The following is a 24,082-nucleotide window of genomic DNA, read 5'->3' as shown; positions in this document are numbered from 1 at the left end:
TTACTGGATCCTTGTAAAATATATATTAATTTACTTACATTTTGTAAGTTTTACAAGTTTTCATTATAAGATATCAATTCGATAAAATGGTTTTACAAAGATTTTTTATCAGGTAGCAAGTGTAATGGTTTCATTGCTCTTCTTAAATATACTTTTTTACTGAAATTAAAAATAGTTTTTTAAAATATCGAACAAATATTCTGGAAATATACTTTTTCAGTAATTTGAATTAAATATTCATACGCAAGTTCCATTTTCTGTCCAAGTAAAAGTGTCTTTGGCGCCTCTACAGGTTTTAGAGAGCATGTTGATAAATGTGTGTAAATTGGTATCTACAAATACATAAATTAAATATAAGCTAAACAATTTTTTTGCAATATATATATATATATATATATTGCAAAAAAATTGTTATATAAATTATATATATATATATTTACATATATTTTACACATATATTTTACAAATATATTTAAATATTATAAAACAAAATATATGTGACTACATGTATGTACTCACATATGGCAAAGTAGTGTCCAATGTGTAATGTTCTTGATACGTTTTGCTAGGCAATTGTGATTTATAATAATTCTCAAGCACTGATCTATCTAATTCCTTTCCATGCAGTATGTGTCGCACCTCTTCAAAACTTTCTTTCGATATATCGATCTCCGTTTCCTCGATCTCCATTTCTATTTGTCTCATACCGCCATGAAGTACCTTTGTATCATCATAAAGAGATTTACACATTGTATATATACAAATCTTTTATTTACCTTTAAAGTAGTGAAACTGGCAAATCGCTTAATATCCGCTGGAATCTTATAGTCCTCGAAATATTTCTGTACGGATATATTGGGTAAGAGCGGGATCCAATCTCTGAACGTGCCGAGTGTTGATATGTAACGACCACCGAAACTCCACAAACGTACTGTACGATCCGCGCTACCGCTGTTAATTCGTTTAAATCTTTGAGATTTATCATAATATATCTAAAGTCAATATTTTTATAATACACATACCTGACTATTATTCGCGCGCTATAAATAATTTGAAGGGAAGTAATTCCTCGCATATGACCGCGTACTGATGATAACAGGAGCGGCAGCGTCTGATTTCGCACTGCTCTTTTTGCTCTTCCGTTTATTCTGTCTTTCCACAAGAATGGAAATTCTAATCTCAGTAGAGGCATGCACACTTTTGGCGGATTTGGTAGCATGTAATTTGAGAGAAGCCAAACTTTTATATAACCTATGCTGTGTCCTTCGAAGAAACGTTTAAAAGAAAAGAAATTATTATTAACATTTGAGAAAGAATTTTAATACTCGAAGCTCACAAAGAGTTGAGTTTTATTCGAAAAGATTATTCGAAAAATTAAATTTCAAGTCAATCTCTTGAGAAATTCTTAGGAAAAAAAAGAGAAAACCTGTTACGAGAAACTGATTTTCAGGATCGGTAGCTAAAGATGTCGCGCAATCGCGTAAAGTATGGATAATCGTGAAAGCTCCTAAAAATCCTGCCGCTGGATGATGTGTCCATACTTGCACCAAACCGGAATCAAGGGCGACCAAGAGTGTACCGACATTTGGTTTCACTTCTCGCGCACTCAGAAAGATTATCGCGCGTACTGCTATCACGCGAATTATGTTCAATGCTGACTCTTGATGGGCGCACGGAGTAAATTTTCTGTTTCACAAAAAATATATAAAGCTTAAAATATATATTTAAAAGATATATTTTTTATAATTACAAATATATAATTTACTTAATTCGTTGATTTATAGATCTGTCCATGTCATTAGATCGTATGAATTCTTTCCGCGCATTTGTTTCCCTCGTTATGTGCCTATTAAATCAATTAGCGTATTGTCTCCGTTTGCGTTCAATTCTTGTTCATGACAATATCACAAACTAGCGTCACCTTCTGCTAACATCGATCACTTGGTACTTCCTGAAAGGCTGTCCCGTTTCAAGTCTCCAAAGAATCAATTCTCCATTATACGTTCCGGTGACTAGTAGCTGAGGGAATCTTATATCTGAGCATAGAATGTGATCGGTGTGACTGAGTGTCCAATTTTTTTTGTACGTGTTAGATGCGAAAGCTGCCAATTCGGTAACATATTTGTTCCAGCCGCAGCACAGGATTCGATTTTCAAACCATGTAATACTGGTTATTTCGCTATACAAAAAAATGAGAACAATATAAATCGACAATTATTTTAGAATATTGTAAGTCTCTGAAGTATATATCATAAGATTTATAGAAAGATATTATGTAAGCATTCATTATTTAAACGTCCATTATATACCACTGATAGTCGATCATCACATTGCGTATACAGATACCGGTGTTGAAATTCCATATTTTCAACGATCCGTCTCTAGCACCGGTAATTAAAAATTGCTCAGAATCCTCGAAACAGGCCGCCGTGATCTCGATATCGACGTATTGCCCATATTGAATAATACCATGAGCATGCTTAATCAGACGTGAACGGCGTCCAGACCAAGGATCCCAAACAATGATACACGAATCCAATCCGGTAGAAATAATCTGCGCACATTAATATAGATAAACTAATATAGATAGGAATATAACTGTTTTTTCGTAAAAATAAGTAACGCTAAATTTTTAAAGAAGTTTAAAACGATCTCTCACCACACGAAAGAGCTGATTATAAAGAACGCAGCTAACACCTTTTGTGTGCGTGTAGCCATCCGAATATTCCTCGTTAATTACTTGCTCGCAAACAAGAACGGCTATCATCATGCTAGCAATGATCATCGTACGGGCCAGCGTATTAAATACTATGGTCATTGGCGTATATTCACTGAGTTCTCTGGGTAATTTGTAGTACGTCTATTCGAGAAAAATGTGTGTTTTCTATTATTTATTTTATATGATGTATATATGCATATATATACATAATTATATCATTAAAAAATTTTGCATAAACGTGAAATAGAGTATAGGAGGCAAAAATATTATATTCGACAATTATAACTTCTCAACAACCTGAATACAATTTTGGGCCGGGACATCCCACACTTTTATGCATCTGTCCTTTGACAAGGAATAAATACGCTTGCCGGCGTTTATCACAGCGAGTGCGCAGATTGTTGAATGGTGTCCTGGAAGTATGACATTTGCTTTTCCTGGATTGAACGGGTTCCAAATGCGGACCACACAATCCGGTCCACCCGTTATTAGTGTGCGGCTCTCTGAGAAAAAAAAAATCAAAATCAATAACAGCTTCAAAATGAATGGATTAATCATGACGCGCTAAATTGTAAAGCAACAAGAAAACCTTCGCAGAGTGCAAAGCAGGATACTCCCATGGGAACTTGGAATTTATATTGCATCCTCGTTGCGGTTATATCGTAAACGCACAAAGAACAAACAGTACATTGGCTGCTCGATATGAAAATTCGCATGCTTCCATAATAAGCCACTTGGCTCGTCCAGTTCGTGTGTATGTTCTTAAATCTCCGTGATTTCAAATCCTTGCAGCTCTCCCTAATTTGTAATAATTTTTTGTAATTTTTTTTTTCAGAGTAGTATATCTAATATGTATATTTAATGTATATATTTTATATTCCTTGTATACCTTCATGACATCATCGTAACGAAGCATGATCGCGTCACGGGTAGTGCGCTGCTTAAAAGGTCCTTTATTCATAGGATTAAAGGATACGATTATGATAGATCCACTTGTATCACCCAGGATGATATAGGAATTCTCCTCAATGTTTACACTGAAGTAATAATGCATACATACTACTGCGTTCTCCAAACTGGATATCTAGAAATACAATGTGTGCGATTAATTAAAGGTGAATCGGATTACAATTTTTGATATTTCATAAAATCTATATCACCACTGACCAATACGCAAAGATCAAATTTCTTCGCCGCGGCGTCATAAAATCTCAACTCGCGTTCCGTCGAACTCGTGCATACTATCTGAACATCTGGCAGCACGATCATATCAGTTATGACAGTCGATTGAATCTTTAAATATACTATAAAAAAAAGTATAAGTACCGAAGTAAAGTATCGAGAAGAAAAAGAGATAATTGAAGAGATACTAACTACTCTTGGATTGCACAGAGCGCTCATACTCGAGATCTAACGACCAATAGTTAATCATCCCATCCCGACTAACAGTCAGGTAACAACCGCTGCGGAAACTCGTACTTCTATCCTAAAGATTATAAATATAATAAATCACCGTGAGATGACCGTAAACAAAGAGCGGTTCGCAGACATACTTTTTGTAAGAGATATTGATGCACAATTTGATCAATTCTCTCCCTTTTTTTGTTAAGAAAACCAATTTTAATACATACTATAGATAACATATTATAGATAAAAAAAAAGTTATCTTTTGATATAATAATGCGCTCTCTCTCTCTCTCTCTCTCTCTCTCTCTGACAAAATGAAAGGTCTATATGATATGATCGATTTGCACATCAAATTCTTTGATATTCAGAGACATATATACCGGTAGAACTTCAGGACAAAATGTAATTCTGCAGACAGGAGTGCGATGACGCGTTCTTAATAATCTCGGTAGATCCGTTAACGGCGCTTCCAACATTTGTGCTTGCACAGTGGTATCTATGTCTGCAAATTCTACCAGCAAATAGGAAATAAATTCGTCCCACGTTACTTTACCACGGAATTTTATATCTATCTGAAATTGACAATTATATGAAATTCCAGAAATAATTAAAGTAATGATTGACTGACTTTTTTGAAAAAAATTTGAAATTCGTCTTGAGGTATTTTTATCTGGAGGATGTCTTGAAAAGCGTCATACAGTTGAGAGGGATCCATTTCCTCATTTTCTGTCGTCTAAATGCAAGCAATATATTCTCATAAAATAATAGTAATAAATAAAAAAAAATAAATGTTTAATAAACGCGTACCAGAAAAGCTTTATGTAAATGCATCAAAGATTCTTCGGTACATTGCTCTCTTATACTTTTCTTCTCGAAATATCGTTCGAATTCTTCTTGTATACTACAACAATAATTATATATTTATATATTTATAAATTTATTATTTATATATTTATAAATTGCATTGCGAATTGCAATTGATAATTTTTTTCTCTAACCTCAGATGATTATTACCAACAAATGCCATTGCAATTTTTTAATAAAAATTTTCTAATAAAAATGTAATGACTTTTAATAGATCAAAATCATATTCGCGAAATCGAAGCGTATTAATATCAATCAATTTTATTCATTTGTATTTACATTGAGAAGAAAATGTCAAAAATTATATCGAATATATATCGTGCCTCACATAATTAAGAACAAATACCAATCATATTTTTATGCACTGTTGTATTAATTGATTATTTCTGTTGTACCGTTGAAAGCATGATATAAGAAAATAATATTTTAAATTTTATTAAATTAAATTTTATTTTTTTATTTAATTCAATTTTCTTACGTCATTGAAGGAAGAAATAACATGAGGGGAGAATAATCGATAAAACTCCGCATACATATATTGTATAACTTGTATAGGTAGACAGTTGCTTAAAGCATGAGCATAGTGTAATCGGATCAATGCGATGAAATTAGTTTTCGTTCTGAGGAAATTTACGATCTATTGAGTATGGAATTATTTACAGCTTTGAGCTTATTCAGTCGGCAGAAATACGAGGCGTGCGCCGCAATATGTACCGATTTATTAAGGAAAAATCCACTGGATCAGGTATATGTTGCTTCTTTTTTTATATATAAAGAATAGTAATTACCTATCTGTAAATCATTATGAGACTTGGATTGCCAGGCCGTGTGGATCTTGAAAATGCGTGCCTTAACATTGCAAGTCTACGTGGACGATATTGAAGGCGAGGAGGAGGGAATCGCGGAGACTCTGTTAGACAATTATGCGATATCGATGATGCCTAGGCCAGGAACTTCGTTGAAAAATCCCGGTATCAGTTACACCGGTCAAGGAGTACGGCCTAAATCTCAATCTGGTTTGTTGTAACTCTCCTAAAAAGTGCCAATTCGAATTTTTACTCTGAGTATATTATAAATTAGCTTGAGGGTGATTTTATACTCTAAAGGTAGACCTGTTACTGGGGTAGTGCGACCTGCCACTCAGGCAGCGACGTCTCAATCGATTGAACAAGCATTGAGAACACCGAGAACTGCAATGACTGCTAGGCCGATTACAGCAAGTTCAGGACGTAGTGTTAGGTAGATATATATATAACGTGCCTGAGCACATGTATTTAATATCAACAGGAAATTGAGATCTTCATCATCTTTTAAGACTCGGTACTGCGTCGATGCTAACGGAGCCGGGTGGACCCTTTATCCAGTTATCGCGCTTGAACATAACTAAATATGCTAATCAACAAAGCATAGCAAAACCATTGTTTGAATACATATATTATCATGAACACGATGCGAGATATGTGAGTCGTGCGTACTATATACGTATATGTATAGATTATTGAAATATACTGTTTTTTAAACTAATTTTTAAAAATATCGTAGGCGTTGGACTTGGCCGTTCAGGCGACCCAAGTCTGTCAATACAAAGATTGGTGGTGGAAAGTTCAGTTGGGAAAGTGTTATTACACTTTAGGATTAGTGAGAGATGCGGAGCAGCAATTCAAATCGGCGTTAAAAGATCATAAAAATATCGAGACGATTTTGCGATTGATCAGGGTTTATGTTAGGCTCGATCAACCCTTGACCGCGCTGGATACGTGTAAGAGAGGCCTCGAATATTTCGCGAATGATGTTACAATCCTCACAGAGATGAGTCGTATATTCGAGGGCCTAAATAATACAACGATGTCCATGAAATATTATAAGATGATCGCGCAAGAGGATGCTTCTCACAGTGAGGCAATTGCCAGTATAGGCATGCATCATTTTTACAATGATCAGCCGGAGCTAGCTTTGCGTTATTATAGGTATACATGTATCATTATATTAGATACAATATATGTACAATATGTATATATTTAAAACTCTAAAAATACAAGTAATGTAAATATTTTTTTGTAAATATTTTTTCACTCCATAATAAAAAAAATTTCTATTTTGTTTTTTAACTTGTATCGTGTTATGTCTACTTGTATTTTTAGCGTTTTACTCTTATAACATTAAATTTCAATATATAAACATATATATTACTCTTCCGTCTAGGCGTCTCTTGCAAATGGGTGTACACAATGCCGAGTTATTCAATAACCTCGGACTTTGCTGCTTCTACGCTCAGCAATACGATCATACTATATCGTGCTTCGAGAGAGCATTAAATCTCGCGACCGATGAAAATGTAGCCGATGTGTGGTACAACATTTCTCACATTGCTATTGTATGTACATACAATTCATAATCCATTATCTTGAAATACAAGCTACGTAAAATGTATGGCGATTGCAGACGTTAGGAGATTTAATAATGGCCGAGGAATGTTTGAGACTGGCCATTGCGAGTGATAATAGACATGCTTTGGCTTACAACAATCTTGGCGTAATAGAAATGAGTAATGGAAATGTTACCGCGGCGCGAACTTATTTCCATGCGGCAGCCAACATCGCTAGCTATGTATACGAGGCGCATTTTAATAGCGCATATTTAGCTTACGAGGTAATTATTTCTGATTTGCTCCTAATACACAATATGCCGATTAATATCGCACATTCATTCCAACATATACACAGGTTGGAGATCTACAGACGAGCTATATCGCAGTACAAAAATCGTTGCTCGCCTATCCCGGACACTATGACAGTAAAATTCTTTTACAGAAATTACAAAGATACTTCTCGCATATGTAAGATGTACAACGAAAAAGATCCTTCTTATTTTACATTAGATTGTTTTATTCAATGTTGTATATATTTTTTAAACATAATACTTTATATACACATAATGTACATGTACAGAAAAGTACAAATTATGTTTGAAACTTCTACATCTGCTATTATTAAAAAATTGTGACTTGATAGAGTAAAAAAAAATCATTAAAATTTATGGAAGTATAGGAAGTATTCAAATGCAGTTCAATGATGTAAGCAATCATTTATAATACATCGCCTATTTTCTCTTATTAAATCTGTATAAATATTAGATACATTCAACTGAAACATAGACTGAAATTTTTATGAAACAACGATTTTAATCTATGTTTCAATAATTTGACAATTTGTCCATTTTTCCACTTCCAAGAGAGAGTATATTTTGTACAATAAATTTAGCTCAATCGTAACGTGCATTTAGTAAGATTAGAATATAGTTAAAAATCTTATAATTGACATATTGAATGATAATCTAAGGAGATAATAAATACTTGTCTATTATATATATATATATATATATATATATATATATATATATATATATATATATATATAGTGTATTATTCACAAAAGCACGATATTGGAATATGCTCAAATATGAAACTTGAAAAATATCATATATGAAATACTTGCATTTCCTTCTGCTCTTTCTTTTTTTGTCTTCTGGAATTCATATAGAAGGTCCAAGCAATGCGACAGTCTTGTGACAGATTAATTATAGTATTGCATCTTATGTAGTGTGGGATATAACTAGCCACGATATGACAAAGTAAAAAAGAAAAATTGGGTATACTGCTAATGCTTTCCTTCCTGTGGGTTGACTATCACCAAGGAATGCCATAGATGCTAAAATATTAACATAAATTTTAATATATTTATTCAGATAAAAAGAAAAATTATACTGAGACATACAAGTTTCTTAAAAATTAATGCAATATAATAAAATCAACGCTATACTTACCATAGGTTGCCCACAAAAATCCAATCATAGTGATCACAAATCTCAGGATGAATAGAAGAGTAGTTTGCTGCGCTATTAATATAATTCTGCATAAAATTAATGCAATGGCAGTTGGTAATAAACAATATCCTAGGACACAAACACTTTGGAAGAAAGATCTGCAATTTTGAATTATTGCATATATTTAAGAGATATAATTATTCCCATAAAATAATTAAGTTAAAAATTGTATAGATACACACATATATATAGACATGTAGTCTAACTTACATATTTCCACCCAATAACTTTGAATTTAATGTAACAACCATAGATCCAATCCACACAATAACAAATACTTCTGCAAACTCAGGCCCTCCATCATTTGAATTATCTGCTGCATCAGTGGAACCTTGTAGTATCCTAAATAGCAATTATAAATTAATGGAAGTATAATTTATAAATTTTGTATGCACATATATATTTGCAGATATATCTTACATTGCCATAAATGTACATAATATTAATGGTCCCCATAGATCCCCTGAAATATGATATATATTGTAATTAATTTTTTTTTTTAATACCATAGATAAGTATTGTAGACTTACATTCTTTTAGTAGACTTTTTTTCTCTTTAGGATATAAAACATGGAAAAACTTCTTGCCTACTGCTCGAACATCCCTCAACTGTATCAAATAGAAATAATATAAAAATATAAGAAAATATTATATATATTACGCTTCACAAAAGAAATCTTGAAATAAAGAAATTGAAATAAAGTAGATGATACAATATACACTTACAAATGTATCTTTAATGGGTTCATCTAATGTATTAAATTCTGGCTCTCCTAAAGTTGATTTCTGCTTTGTACCTATTGTCATCTCACCCTCAATGTGTTGAGGATCGACAGTGTATGTAACATCATCGTACATCTGTTAAAAATGTAACACAAATATGAAATATTAAATCTGACATATATTTTTTCTAAAAATACAAAAATATATCTCTAGAAAAATTGTAGTCCTAGTCTTTATTGTGGCAGAAAAAAATTTCAAACATTTCAAAATATTATGACGTTACGTTCGTAACAGGATGATACTTGCGTCGAGTTTTGTCTCGCCGTCCATCGCCGCCATGTTTACTGCCGACGCAGACATAAATTATTGCGAGGAGTTAGAAAGAAGCGCGTAGCGTTGACGATCCCGAGGATGATATACTTTAAACATATCGAGAAAAAGTCGTCACGTGTACAGCTGATTGACACTTTGTGTATAACATGCTCGTCAAATGCGACATTTTCTTACCTCGCAGATTTACACTTGCGATTCGCTATTATCGAAAACGACATGAAATCATGAAGATTACGTCGCATTTATGTTGGATTATTCGTGATATTCTAATCGCCGATCGGCCGGTTTATCGAATCAAGACGAATCGCCGATAATAATTCTCGATGATCCGGAGAACTGGAAATGACATTTGGCTGGATAAAAAAACCCTCGGTAGATGGCATCGGTATCGTAAGTAGTGAAGATTGCGGCGTGGATATGTTCGAATGACATATCAATTAAATCAATTGCAATTAATTTATCTTGATGATATCGCGGTGAAGCTACGATTGATCAGTGACATCGCCTGCTTGCTGGCAGAATTTTCTTATGATGTTCCAGTGGTTTCAATCACGAATTCATTGGCGAGTTTTCGTTTATGTTGTGATCGTGATGACATTGACAGTTATCGCGCATGTGCAGGTGGAAACTGATGGACCAATCATCAGTGAACCGCAAAAGAGCGGCGAATACAAATCCGATGAAGAATTATGTATCGAATTTCATTTTTCTTTCTTTCTTCTTTGCATTTCATTAACTTTGTTACTCGTAATTGTCTTCTACATATTTAACTTTTCTCTGTTTTTCCAAATTTTGAATGTGTTGTTTCAATCTTAAATATATAAAGATATAGCTAAGAAAAATAAAGTTATGATTTACCATTGCAAAGTAAGAATTTACTTATTGGAAAATAGATTAATGCATATTACTTTCATTCTTTTTATATTATATATATATATATATATATATATATATATATATATATGATTTCATAGATTATTGCTTATCAATTTCGCAACTTAAAATAATTAAGATATAAAGTAATTAATAAGATATAAATAATTAAGATATATATATATATATATATATATATATATATATATATATATATACTTTATATCTTAATTATTTTAAGTTGTGAAATTGATAAGCAATTAATCTATGACATCTATTCAAATTATTTTTATAACACAGTCAAGAAACTATTCGCCCAACGGCGTAAGGATCATATAGAAGTTATACAAACTCTCCTAAAGATGGACAATTACGAGCGCTTGTACAAAATGATCACGGTACTGGCTGAAAAAATAATGGAGGTCATCGCATCCAGTAAAAATGTCATCGAGAAGGCCGGTTTCATACCGGACAATAGCTCTTTTCCAAAAGATACCAATGTAAAAGACGGTACAATTATTTAATTATATATATATATATATATATATATATATATATATATATATATATATATATTTAGAGTAAATGTAATTTGAAATTATTGAAAAAAAAATTAATTAAAAATCATAATAATAGAAATATATTTATCGCAGCATTGTCTAGCATCCTAGAGAACACCGCGCTCTTCGGGGACATTATTCTGCATCTACCGGACATAACTCACAGGATACTAAAGACGCAGCAAGGATGGAACTCCACGATACATTGGTCCTTGAACTTCACCAATCAGATGCGCCACTTGCTGAACAAATCGACCATGACGATGATCCACCTAGTCAAGCAGGAGCTGAATATCACGGAACGGGATCCGAGCTATTTTAATCCGTATAGGAGCGCTACCCATGCTGGATACCATCGTGAGGATATCGTGAAGAAGTCTGTGAAAAAAGAAAAACGTAAAAAAGGACCGCAGATTGCTAAAATCGAGTTGTGATGAGCCGTCCTCGCTGCGAGAGGATTCTTCTGACCGGTTCCTAAATCCCTTCGTTAAGAGTCCTACGATATTATTAAAATCCTAGGAAAAATGGATTCTATATTTCATCCTATATCATTCAAGATTAATAGTAACGAGCTTCCCACAATAGCATATATTTCGACAAAAAGACATTATATATTTTTAATGTCTATAATATAATAGTATACAGTTGCGATTAATAGGATAATTAAGATTGTGCGAGCTTAACACGCCATTTATATTTAGTAAAATATTGTTGGATTACGCGGACATTGTTATACATATCGCACGCGAGAATTTCGATAAAAAAATATCTTTTTCAATATTAAATAAAAATGCTACAACTATATAATTACAAATCACATTTCTATTTGCGTAGAAACTGTTACGTTGTGATCTACTAACAAATACGATTATCGTTGATATAGTTTCATACAATTCGCGTGATCTTGCGATTTCTGGTGAGAAAAAATTGTCGCGGGGCAATCTGTCCCTGTTTTGAAAGCAAAACAAGCGAGGCGAGGTATTCGAAGGTAACTTCAACCGTGAGCAAGCTATGAATCTCACGCTGCGACATCGTGTCTGATATGAGAGGGACACGCTTTTCTCGTCGATTTACGGCGACGGGCCGGTAGAAAGTAGTCAGCCAATGTGAGCTGAGAACGGTACCTTGCCGGCCAGATCTCGAGAAGTGCCGCGCCGGCGGCTATGGCGTATATACGACAGTGTCGTGGCAGCGGATCAGCCTGGTGGATCTGTTAGTCGCAATCGGCTAATGATACGTCTTCCCCGTGATCGCGGTGATCGCACGAGTTGAACGAGGCTGAACGTGCGAGCGAAACCCGAAACCGAACCCGGCTTCTCTCCAAAATATCGAGACACGAAACGATGAGACTCCAGGAAGCGGCGCTCCTCTGCGCCGTCTTGACCATCGTAGCAGGTAGGCGCGCCCTCGCTTATTCCCGACATCGATCACCTTTCTCTCTGTTAATTTGTTCCTGTTCTGATAAATCGGATTATATCCATCCGCATGGGAAAGTCGGAAAATGAGAGAAACTGTTTAAATTCTCGCTTGGCGCCGCGCGACATTTCTCTCTGATATTTCTTTGTTACTTAACATATAATAACCGTTTTCCGGATATTGCGAAATTTTAATTTAAATTTTTGTTGATACTGATAATAAAATTCCTTTTGTTACTCGCATAGCAATTCTTGACGTATCGTCCACACTTAGCAACAGAGTTACTTTCCAAAAATTGCGAAATTCCAAGACGATTGTCTAACATTAGATTCTTATATATATTGCTTCGACGTCTGGCTTCTTGTTAATTCCTTGGAATTACGTCTGATCAATTCTAGCATATCGTCATTAACGTGTTATTTTTGCTTCTTTTCTTTGGGTCGATGGTATCCTTCAAGGAGCATTCTCCGGCATACTCTTTTCTCTTTTTACTCCTCTCTTCATGGCCAATATTTTTATCAATAATATTGTACGCACGAACAAAGAAGTATATAATTAACAATCTATAAATAATTACATATTAATTAGTTCACGCTCACATTCTACACTATACTACCGAGTACTATATTATTATATTTATATTATATACCGAGATATATAAACTTCTTAAAAATAAATATTTAATTAAAAAATCGAAAAATTAAAAGCACTTCATACTCAAAAATTGATCTGTAGATTATTATATACATAGAAAAAGATAGAAAAAATACTTTAATTTTATACTTTAATTTTAACTAAAGTTTACATGATAACAAGAATTTCTTGACCAGTTTATAATAAAAATACAAAAAATTCGCGAGAAAATGAGAGATGACACTGGCGAATTCGGTACATCAGCGAGGTTTCACTCGCGTTTACATAAGATTTGTTTTACGCGCATATGATATATGCGTGTGTGTACATGTACACGTGCAATCGCACACGTGTGCGTATGTCTGAACGATAAAAGGAAATGTTGCACCTGAGCAAGAAAACAACGTCATTGCCAACGTGCACTGGTACGTGTACCTTCACTTTCCACTTTACCATTAAACGAATCTTTTTGACATCCATGATCGCGGGCACCTCTCTTGATAATTTATGTTATGCATCGTTATGTTTTCGGGTTGTTATCCTGCAAAAAATAAATGAATTGAAGGATAGCTTATTCACAAAATTGCATTTTGTTAAATTCTCTACTATTCATCAAGAATCAGACAAGACAAATTAAAAGAGAAAGATATGTCCTGACTTCCACAGATTAAGAATTTCGTTTAACAAGAATAAATTCTTGTTTGTTTTAAGCAATCTTTTTTTTTTTTAATAGACATCCGCTGCACTATGTCAGGAAGTTCGACGAAAGTGAGTTCGTCGATTTCACGGTATTGCGGAACTTTAATTACAGAGTGCGATTGAATTACACGATTATCGAGTATCTCCTCAGATGTAATCTCTGATCTTGTATTGCAATAATAATTCCTCTGTGAATCATGTTATTATTTTACCTCATCGTTTCTACGGGAAGGAAACGCGAACGCTTTCGAGATTTAAACGGAAACATTGATTAGCATGCGTGTAACGTTTAAAAAATATAATCTTCTCATGATTAGATGTGCGTAACATTATCTAATTTTAATTTAATTACAATATTATTAGAGCAAAAGGGAAGCGCGGAATGAAAAAGTGCTATACGTAACGATTATAAGGTCACTGGGAAGAATCTTCGCAGGTGCTACTTTCTCTCTGTATGTCAGCTCTTGCACATCATTTTTAATATCTTCGAATCTCCATTGATCATGTATCGTACAGTTTCTCTTATTATATTCAGACATCTCTTCCTATTTCCGTCTTGATTCCTGTCTAAATTTCAATGTTAAGTTTAATACATTTAAAAGAAACGTCAAATGTTTAATTTATTAGTAAGAAAAATGCGAGATATTTAAAAACTTTGACTGCATTCTGCTTAACTCTCATGCATATTTGCTTATTGCTACAAGAATGTATATTATAAGAGTCTTTTTGTGAAAACCTGTTCATTTTTTGCGCACATTGTGAATGCAAACACACACTCGCGCATGTGGAATAATTAAAGAGCTCTTTTGGTACTTGAGAATTCTTGGTCCATTCTCTGTATAAAATGTATATGATATACACTTAACTGGTCAACCAAAAATAACGATGTATCATGTGATGAAATAAACCCATAACGAATTTAAACTTCTACATTAACATTTTTTTGCGAAATTTAAATTAACATTTAAAAACAATAATCGAAACTATTTAGTATATCTCGTAGTAATAGTGTGCATTGATATTTCACGCATATCAGTGGTGAAACTTTAGCATTCTATGATGTAATTTTAATATCCGATACATGATAGGTTTCTATTTGAGATAATTTTAAATGTCCGACTTGAAAACACGAGAAAACACAGTAAAATGGATTTTAATATATGCTAATTCCTGGAAATTCATTTTACTATGTGCATACGCGTCTCTCTTTTTATACATCTTTTAACACATTTGCATTTCGCCGAAAGGAGCATAAATACGATCCGAACATTAGTTTGTGCGCATTCACGTTTCCAAACATATTGGAATGCCCACAATCATGCGTTTCTCGCTTTCTCAAACCTCTTTTCTGAAATTTCTCCCGCCTATATTTTCTATACACTTTCTGTATATACGCGAGATGCCATTGGTATTGTTATCTCTTTGTCTTGATGATGTAATATATATATATATATATATATATATATATATATATATATATATATATATATATATATATAATGACACTATTAGTCAATCAAAACCGAAAAAATATATACGAGAGTTAAAATGTCGCAATTCTTAACGTTCAATTTCTAAAACGCATTTTATGTGTAAATTTAATAATTTAATTAAAAAAAACAAACTTTTAAGTTGCGACTCCAGTTCATCCATTCATTAAAGTCACCGCTTTGTCGCTGTTGATCATAATTGTATGGCTCTGGGAGCGTAACAACGATTGACAAAAAGAACGCGGTAAAAGTAGGTGGAACGTAGGTACTTGATTAAGTTAGTTGATCTCATCCAGAATACAAGAGCGCAAATACACTCGAGCATAAACGTGTTTAGAACAAGCGATCCCAACCTTGACATTTCCCCGACTCAGACTTCGCTTTCGAGCACTTTTCTCAATTACTTATACGATCGTAAGATCAGGTGTGATACATTCTTTAAAAAAAATCTCTTTAAAAAATGTTAACAAATTCACTTTTTCCGGAATCGGAATAGATTGCTAAAATAATTGCTAGGTTGCTAAATTTGTAATTTTTGCTGACGAATAAAAACATTTCGGTGAGCGCAACAAAATGAAATTTTGGTTCGTGTGCGAAGTTGATTAATTGAAATAGCTCTCGTTATTTTCACGAGAAGTACATTTTTTGCATATCTATAAAAAATTGTTACCTCGTACACTTTCCTTTTTATATTCAGATTCTCGCCTTTCTCTATTTCAGTGCATAGTCAAAAGAGCAAAAAGGATGAGGATAAGAAAGACGAGGAATTCAGGTGTCCAGAAGGCCAGGGTAATGGCAACTTTGCCGATCCGGCAACATGCAGAAGGTTTTATCAGGTAATTACATGATCATCTTTATCATTGGTTTACTATGATTTGCATTCGTAATTATATTTTCTTATTCTGTTTTCCGGAAGTGCGTCGATGGATATCCATATCTGAACCGATGTCCATCGGGCTTGCACTTTGATGACATCAGCAAGTTTTGCACTTTCAAAAACGAGGCGCGATGCGGACCCATCGAGGCTAGTAAGCGAATATTTTTATGGAAGTTATAAGCCTTCTCAATTCATCTAATCATTATACGATTATTTTTCGAGCGCGTCTTCATTCCTAATCTTCATTCGTTCGTCGAAATGTATAATCTTCCTAAATTTTGATAATGGTGTCTTTTAATTTCTAGCACCAGCGCCAATAACCGAGCCGCCCACGGATTTGGCTGAGCGTTGCGACACGGCAAACTGTCAGCTTCCGTATTGTTTCTGTTCCAGAGACGGTACGATCATTCCAGGCGGACTTCAACCAGAAGAGGTAAAATGATGATCCAATTATAGATCTTCACAATGATTTACAGTTTCTAAAGATTCAAACATATAGATACAATTTGAACCTTGAATCATTTTAGACGCCACAAATGATAATAATGACATTCGATGGTGCGATAAATCACAATAATTTCGATCACTATCAGAAGATATTCACCCAAGATCGTCTGAATCCCAACAATTGCCCCTTGAGGGGTACGTTTTTCATCTCTCACGAGTATTGCAATTATAATATGGTCCAGAGTTTGGCGCACGACGGTCATGAAGTTGCGACCGAGACGATCTCGTGAGTGGATATATTTAAATTGCGTCGAAATGTTCATTATGCTGATAAAGCAAATATCTTTCAGACTTCAGAAAGGCCTGGAGGACAAAGGCTATGAAGAATGGGTAGGCGAGATGATCGGGATGCGTGAAATACTGAAACACTTCAGTAACATTTCGACCAGTGAAGTGGTTGGTATGCGAGCGCCTTATTTGAAACCTGGTCGCAATACTCAGTACAAAGTACTCGAGGATTTTGGATACATATACGATAGTAGTATAGGAATTTCGCCATTAAAGGTGCCAATCTGGCCATATACTCTCGATTATAAGATCCCGCACGAATGTAAGGCGGGCACCTGTCCCACCAAATCCTTCCAAGGTAATAAAAGTGATGAAAATTCAGTTTCGTCGATGTAAAATATGAATGTAGTAACTATTTGAAGACTAGAACTGCGAAAGATAAAGTAGAGAAAACATATTGTTATTTCAATAAACAGTAGCATCTTTGATATAGAATTTTTTTAAAGAAATGTTTAGAAAATATTAATTGAGTATTATCATAGGTATTTGGGAACTACCCCTAAATGCGCATTATGTGGAGAGTTATGAAGGTGGACATTGTCCTTATTTGGATCAATGTGTGCTTCACAATCATGATCCTGAAGAAGTATTTGAATGGTTGCAAGAGGACTTTAATAGATATTACGAACAGAACAGAGCGCCATACATGATGCCTTTCCATACTAATTGGTTCCAAATTAAAGAGCTTGAACGTGGTCTATCGAAATTTCTCGATTGGGTGGTAACACTGTGAGTGAAACAATATGAAACATATTTCTATCAAAAAAATATTCTCAAAACATTTTGAAATATTTAATAATATATTTTAATATATTTATTTAAAAAAAAAGTAATTGATGGATATTTTTACAGACCTGATGTTTACTTTGTAACAGCCACGCAAGCATTAACATGGATGACTGATCCGAAACCGATTAAAGCTCTGCATAATTTCGAAGGATGGTCATGTAAGAAGAAAGAGAACTTGCCAGGTCCACCATGCAACAATCCACATAAATGTGCTTTAGACTTTAAGCCTGCCGAAGCAAATTTCACAACAACAAGGTAGAAATTGATTCTATACATTAATACATTTAATTCTATACATCGAAATTATTTAATACCTTAATAATTTTATAAAATTATCACTATATTAACAGGTACATGGAAACATGTAGAGAATGCCCAAATAGGTATCCTTGGTTAGGAGATTCAAAGGGTACAGGACTATATAATGACAATTATAATCCTGAAAAAAAATAGGAACCTCACTTAAATGAATTAGATTTAATTCTAGTGCAGATCACGTTTCGTCCATTGTTATCAAAATGTTGTGCATACATGATAAATCTGTTATCAACTACAACATCAAGCATCTTTCTTATTTCAGTATTGGAACAATTTTATGAAATATTAATTCATATCTTTCAAAATGTACATAAACTTATACTGTTATTCTTATATAGAGCATATACTCGACAATCATTCACAAGCATGTATAACATTAGACATACTGCTCAATCTAAAAGGAAAAATAAATGTTTTGATGCTATATAAAATTTTATAAAAATCCATCTGTTATTCTGAAGATAGTCTGAAATAATCACATTGTATATTCTCTTATTTATCTTACTTTTTGAAGATGATTTATCCTGCTTTTTTTATTTTTATTTTTTTTATTACTATTGTCATAATACACAATATATTTTATATATATTTTATAAATTTTATTAATATGTACATACACACAATATATCTATATTTATTGCATTGAACTGCACTGTCTATCTGCATGAAAGAATACATAATCAAGATGCAGCACTTCTAATATATTGTAATAATTACCTAACGAATTGGACACCACTCCTGAAAAACTTCGCTGTATTTCACACGTACTAAAAAGAAGAAAAAAAATAATTACTCATTTAACATTCTGAATCAGTTTGATCAACCAATATGTGGTTATTCTTTTTCTTAATTATATATAAATACATTTTACATAATACAAATTAAAAGTTAATTTATATTTTATTTAATTATACGTTTTATTATCTCTTTTTGAAAATAGGGAGAGATATGTTACCTGGTTCAGGAAATAGCTCTGGATGTCGTATAATATAATCTCTTAATCTAGTATCACGTTCTGCCTGATAATCATCAACAATTTTCTTAAGAATTTGTGATACAACATATCCTACTGCCATTGATGTAAGATGTACTTGTATTCCTGAATATAAATATTATTCATTAGTCTAATGCTCTGCACTGTTAAAAGTTGACTGCTCAGAGTAATGTATAACAACAAGAACTACAAGAAGAACTTTATATAATTTTACTATCTATTAGAAATTATCATAAAAGTATCAGTTTTTTATAATATGTATAAAAATAAAGATGGAAACGATTATTAATTGCTTCAAATTGTTTGCCACATACATATACACATATATGTAAACATAAGCACAAGCATTATATAATAACATGAGTTCAAGTCAGAAGAAAAAAAATGTAACATAACACATCATGTTTATAATTTTATTAAAGTATTATATAATTACTCACCCGCATAAAACGGCCTGCGTCTAAACCAATTTGCTATACATGGTATTGCAAAACCACTTGCCATACATACTACTTCTCCAGCATATTTCTGCATTACACCGAGCTCATAAGTGGGATCTGGTTTAAGCAAGTCCAGAGCCCATTGAACTTCAGGATGCTCACTTATCTCATGTGTATGATGTTTACTCATTCTTGTGAACTATTCTAAGACTGAAGCAACAATCACGAGAAGCAGCGAACTGCTCTGCTTCAAGAAATTCGAGATTGCACGGCAGTGAATGAAAATTATGAAAATAATCGAGCGTGGATCGATTCCATAGCATACATAATTTCTATGATCGATTCGAAAGAATAGTTTGGTGGCGATTCTGTGACAATCTAGGACCTTTATCATCGTCACCAACTCCCAAAGCAAAAGTGAGAGAAGTTCATTTGGACACAAGTGCGATTGGACACAAGCACTCATATCGACCGATATCTAATGGCGTTTTCGAATGGACAGGTTAACTCGTGGAGCGGATAGTGTTCCTCACTCTGATTGGTTCCGCCATTTATAGATCAAGTTGCGTATATGTACAGGCACCATGCATACATTTGTGATTGTATTCCAGATCTAAGGGACTCCCCTGAGATTTAAAGAGATTTAAATCACCCCCTCATCCCAAAATGTGATCTATAAATGACGGACTTCCGTTAAATCTACCATCCCTTGATTCTTTCTGACTTCAAATAGGGTCCCTATAATAACTCTAACTTCAAATTGATCTGATCAGAGACCTCGCGTGATGACTATATAAAGCGCTCGATTGTCAATCATGTTTACGCTGACAACAGCTGATTATTATGACAGATCGGCTGATGCTGACATAACAAAGTGGGAGTTACTCTGTTTGGAGCATAGCTGAGTCAAAACGATAATGCATTTCCGATGACGTTTTCTATTTATTTCTTAGATAAAACTTTATTGCGCACCGTTTTTTGATATGTGAGCCTTCGAAAAATCGGTCTCTCTCGCATTATTTATTCGTGTGAGACGTGAGATAAAACATACATCATATTAAATTATAAACAGGTATGACACGTTTGAGGATAATGTTGTAAAATTGCTTCAATTAATTTGTATGTAACCGAACTCTTTGTTCTGACTCATTTCTGTGTAATCATGCTAGTTAATTAAAATATTTTATTTGATCAGTGCCAATACATCAATCTTGTTTTACGTGTAGATAAGATGCTTCTACACAACATATTTGTGATTCTATCGTTTTTCTCCACCACATTCGGTGTGATACATTATCAGCCGGAAGCTGTACATCTTTCCTATGGTGGTGAGTTTTATTATGTTGATATAAAATATAGAAAATTGCCAAACTCTTGAAATCAGAAACTATTATAATCTAAAACAAATGTTACGCCTCTTAGTTCTTTGTGTATTAATTTGAATAATAACTGAAAAGATAATTAATATATGTGCATCTATCTTTTGTGTATAATTTTCAGATAACATTCACGATATTGTTGTCACCTGGAGCACAAAGAGCAATACTGAAGAATCAATAGTAGAATATGGCATAGGAGGATTTGCTTTGCGAGCTGAAGGAAATTCTACTCTTTTCATCGATAGTGGTGAGAAAAAACAGAAACAATATATCCACAAAGTATGGCTAAAAAATTTAACACCCAACAGCAAATATAGTAAGATATTGTGTACTTTATCATTTATTACTGATTAAAATTGTATTATGGCATTAGTAAGAAACTTTTATGATGTATCAAACAGTATATCATTGCGGCAGCCGATATGGATGGTCAAATGTATTTTATATGAGAACCGCGCCTGAAGATTCTGCAGATTGGTCACCGCAAATAGTTATCTTTGGTGATATGGGTAATGAGAATGCACAGAGTTTATCACGTCTGCAGGAAGAGACAGAACGTGGTTTATATGATGCTGCTATTCATGTTGGCGATTTTGCTTATGATATGCATAGTGATAATGCCCGCGTAGGTGATGAATTTATGCGACAAATTGAATCTGTTGCTGCTTATATACCATACATGACTGTACCTGGAAATCACGAAGAGAAATATAATTTTAGTAACTATAGGTACGCTTGAATGATTCCACGCAACTTATTGCCGATATTTTATTGAATACTTGAAAAAAAAATTGCGTTTTAACAATGTTCTTTAGGGCCCGATTTACTATGCCAGGTGACTCTGAAGGCTTGTGGTATAGCTTTAATATAGGTCCTGTACATTTCGTTGCTATAGAAACTGAAGCTTATTATTTCATGAATTATGGCATAAAGCAAATGGTTAAACAATACGAATGGTTGGCTAAGGATCTACAAGAAGCAAATAAACCTGAGACAAGGTATGTGATCAATTAGACATTAAAATGATAAAAATTCATAGAAAATTTGTGATTATAGAGCTCGCCGACCATGGATAGTAACATTTGGACATAGACCAATGTATTGCAGCAATGCAAATGCAGATGATTGCACTAATCATCAAAGTCTGATTAGAGTTGGATTGCCATTTTTAAATTGGTTTGGACTGGAGGATCTGTTTTTCAAATATAAAGTGGATTTAGAAATCTGGGCACACGAACACAGTTATGAAAGATTGTGGCCCATGTATAACTTTCAAGTAATTGTCCAACCAATCGTATTATTCATATATTTTGGGAAAAAATTCACGCTTTTAGTAATAACAAATTATATACATATAGGTGTATAATGGTAGTTATGAAGAACCGTATAAAAATTACAAAGCACCTGTACATATAATTACTGGTTCAGCTGGTTGCAAAGAAGGTCGAGAGAAGTTCATTCCCGATCGACCAGTGTGGTCCGCTTATCGCAGTTCGGATTATGGATACACAAGAATGAAGGTGTTCAACAAATCTCACTTGTATCTAGAACAGGTATGGCATGAATAAATTTCGAATTAATGTCATTTTTTTTAATAAAATTATAAAACTTTTTGTTTCTGTTGTGAATAATAGGTATCCGATGATAAAGAAGGTGCTGTTATAGATAGAGTTTGGCTTGTGAAAGAGAATCCTTTACCACAATATGTAGAAGTTTCTGCTTTAGGATAATATAAACGTGATTTTAACTAGCACCATGTGACAAAGTAGAAAACACAGACAAGAACATGTCAAAAAATTTCTCAAGTAATATTGTTAATAAGATTTTTCCTTCACTTTGGCTGTATATGTATAATTTTACAATTGCAATTCAAATTTAGTACATATTTTATATAGGCTGGATAATATTATGATCGAAATGTATACATGAACAATAAAATAATAGCGAAATTTGCATGTGAACAAGTAAAAAATTAGCAAATGCAAAAAAACATACAATATAATCTTTTAATTGTTAAAATATTATATATATATGTGTGTGTGTATACACACGCATATATATATATATATATATATATATATATATATATATATATATAAAGAGAGATAGTATATAATATAATATTAATAATATATAGTATTAGTGTATAAGATTTCATATCCATCTAGCTCTCATAATTAATTGCTAGTTAATGATACGTAAATAACAAATAGCCTTGACTGTTTATCAGAAAATCTTTTCGATTTAAAATTCGTTATAATTAGACATGTGTGAGTTTCTCGAAATTTCATATTACATATTTTGCAACTTTATTATTTCGGATAGAAACTATTCGAACCATTATGTTCGGATTGCTCTTACTTATATAATTATATGACAAACATATTTTCAAGCTAAATAAATTTTTAAACCTGTAGCTTTTATATATAATATTCTATGCATTCATAAATTTTCAAAAAATGTAAAAGTTAATCTACAATCTAAATGATATAGATTAAATTCTGATAGGTAAAAATAGGATAATGGTACACATAATTATGTGATTATTCTATATTTTCATATTTGCATTTAAATGTAATACATTATTTGCACTAGGAAATAATCGTTCACTAGGCACTTTGATCACAATTATGCACAATTTATTTTGTGCCAACACCATTGAAGTCTAGCAACGATTTCAGTTTTATGAGTAAAGAAGAGAAAGATTCATATTTTGTCACTGTTTTTTAAAGAAATTTTTATATAATTATATTTTTAAAAACAATCTTTTGAGATTATGTCAAAAAAAAAAAAAAATAATAAATAAAGGAAAACCGCATTTTTTTTTAACAAGAATAGAAACGTATATATGTATAATATATAATGCAATTGATATAAAACATTACTTTCTA

The 24,082-nt window shown here is 33.0% G+C and overlaps 7 protein-coding genes and 1 long non-coding RNA gene across 11 annotated transcripts; 4 read left to right on the top strand and 4 right to left on the bottom strand.

Moving 5' to 3' along the window:
* Positions 1-26: 26 nt before the first annotated feature.
* On the bottom strand, positions 27-5,926 carry LOC126849066 (WD repeat-containing protein on Y chromosome). The gene is given in 20 exon segments (XM_050590562.1): positions 27-159; positions 244-332; positions 520-720; positions 777-951; positions 1,023-1,263; positions 1,427-1,686; positions 1,766-1,846; positions 1,922-2,179; positions 2,310-2,554; positions 2,660-2,860; positions 3,017-3,222; positions 3,309-3,490; positions 3,492-3,517; positions 3,609-3,803; positions 3,887-4,023; positions 4,094-4,205; positions 4,507-4,698; positions 4,755-4,859; positions 4,934-5,027; positions 5,779-5,926. Coding segments are annotated over 19 exon segments (2,997 nt in total). The 5' UTR covers positions 4,958-5,027; positions 5,779-5,926; the 3' UTR covers positions 27-92.
* LOC126849074 (tetratricopeptide repeat protein 8) lies at positions 5,480-8,362 on the top strand. Of its 2 annotated transcripts, XM_050590576.1 has the most exons (8): positions 5,480-5,735; positions 5,814-6,006; positions 6,097-6,229; positions 6,306-6,450; positions 6,533-6,957; positions 7,193-7,364; positions 7,433-7,639; positions 7,714-7,959. In XM_050590576.1, the coding sequence occupies exons 1-8, from the start codon at positions 5,637-5,639 to the stop codon at positions 7,828-7,830; spliced, it is 1,491 nt and encodes a 496-aa protein (XP_050446533.1). In that variant the 5' UTR covers positions 5,480-5,636; the 3' UTR covers positions 7,831-7,959. The 2 variants fall into 2 exon arrangements, with proteins under 2 accessions (XP_050446533.1, XP_050446532.1); XM_050590575.1 differs by having other exon boundaries at positions 7,433-8,362.
* Positions 8,363-8,390: 28 nt separating this feature from the next.
* Positions 8,391-10,325, bottom strand: LOC126849096 (protein YIPF6). The gene is made up of 8 exons (XM_050590648.1): positions 10,103-10,325; positions 9,902-10,014; positions 9,599-9,730; positions 9,403-9,481; positions 9,293-9,335; positions 9,083-9,214; positions 8,813-8,970; positions 8,391-8,697 (listed from the first exon to the last, which is right to left on the bottom strand). Exons 2-8 carry the CDS (start codon positions 9,953-9,955, stop codon positions 8,582-8,584), a joined length of 714 nt encoding a protein of 237 aa, XP_050446605.1. The 5' UTR covers positions 9,956-10,014; positions 10,103-10,325; the 3' UTR covers positions 8,391-8,581.
* A 115-nt stretch (positions 10,326-10,440) lies between these two features.
* Positions 10,441-12,612, top strand: LOC126849094 (coiled-coil domain-containing protein 134-like). Of its 2 annotated transcripts, XM_050590643.1 has the most exons (4): positions 10,441-10,619; positions 11,102-11,311; positions 11,455-11,729; positions 12,473-12,612. In XM_050590643.1, exons 1-4 carry the CDS (start codon positions 10,457-10,459, stop codon positions 12,590-12,592), a joined length of 768 nt encoding a protein of 255 aa, XP_050446600.1. In that variant the 5' UTR covers positions 10,441-10,456; the 3' UTR covers positions 12,593-12,612. The 2 variants fall into 2 exon arrangements, with proteins under 2 accessions (XP_050446600.1, XP_050446601.1); XM_050590644.1 differs by lacking the exon at positions 12,473-12,612 and having other exon boundaries at positions 11,455-11,895.
* Positions 12,573-18,809, top strand: LOC126849080 (chitin deacetylase 1). Its single transcript, XM_050590602.1, has 9 exons — positions 12,573-12,756; positions 16,320-16,435; positions 16,516-16,627; positions 16,782-16,909; positions 17,004-17,209; positions 17,274-17,569; positions 17,754-18,000; positions 18,124-18,315; positions 18,411-18,809. Exons 1-9 carry the CDS (start codon positions 12,705-12,707, stop codon positions 18,511-18,513), a joined length of 1,452 nt encoding a protein of 483 aa, XP_050446559.1. The 5' UTR covers positions 12,573-12,704; the 3' UTR covers positions 18,514-18,809.
* On the bottom strand, positions 12,767-15,552 carry LOC126849107 (uncharacterized). Its single transcript, XR_007687352.1, has 3 exons — positions 14,514-15,552; positions 13,799-13,951; positions 12,767-13,340 (listed from the first exon to the last, which is right to left on the bottom strand). It is a non-coding gene; the product is annotated as an uncharacterized LOC126849107 (long non-coding RNA).
* Positions 18,810-18,896: 87 nt separating the features above from the next.
* On the bottom strand, positions 18,897-20,165 carry LOC126849105 (NADH dehydrogenase [ubiquinone] 1 subunit C2). Its single transcript, XM_050590665.1, has 3 exons — positions 19,813-20,165; positions 19,334-19,477; positions 18,897-19,145 (listed from the first exon to the last, which is right to left on the bottom strand). Exons 1-3 carry the CDS (start codon positions 20,000-20,002, stop codon positions 19,096-19,098), a joined length of 384 nt encoding a protein of 127 aa, XP_050446622.1. The 5' UTR covers positions 20,003-20,165; the 3' UTR covers positions 18,897-19,095.
* A 355-nt stretch (positions 20,166-20,520) lies between these two features.
* On the top strand, positions 20,521-24,017 carry LOC126849084 (acid phosphatase type 7). 2 transcript variants are annotated; one of them, XM_050590618.1, is made up of 8 exons: positions 20,521-20,884; positions 21,008-21,140; positions 21,313-21,507; positions 21,593-21,920; positions 22,007-22,189; positions 22,248-22,467; positions 22,550-22,744; positions 22,826-24,017. In XM_050590618.1, the coding sequence occupies exons 2-8, from the start codon at positions 21,044-21,046 to the stop codon at positions 22,919-22,921; spliced, it is 1,314 nt and encodes a 437-aa protein (XP_050446575.1). In that variant the 5' UTR covers positions 20,521-20,884; positions 21,008-21,043; the 3' UTR covers positions 22,922-24,017. The 2 variants fall into 2 exon arrangements, with proteins under 2 accessions (XP_050446575.1, XP_050446574.1); XM_050590617.1 differs by having other exon boundaries at positions 20,522-20,884; positions 21,039-21,140.
* The last annotated feature ends 65 nt before the right edge of the window (positions 24,018-24,082 follow it).

This window comes from Cataglyphis hispanica, chromosome 4 (genome assembly GCF_021464435.1).
Source record: "Cataglyphis hispanica isolate Lineage 1 chromosome 4, ULB_Chis1_1.0, whole genome shotgun sequence".
In the NCBI taxonomy this organism is placed as follows: Eukaryota; Metazoa; Arthropoda; class Insecta; order Hymenoptera; family Formicidae; genus Cataglyphis; species Cataglyphis hispanica.
Note: the sequence above shows the minus strand (reverse complement) of the source record. Positions and strands in the feature narration are given on the sequence as shown.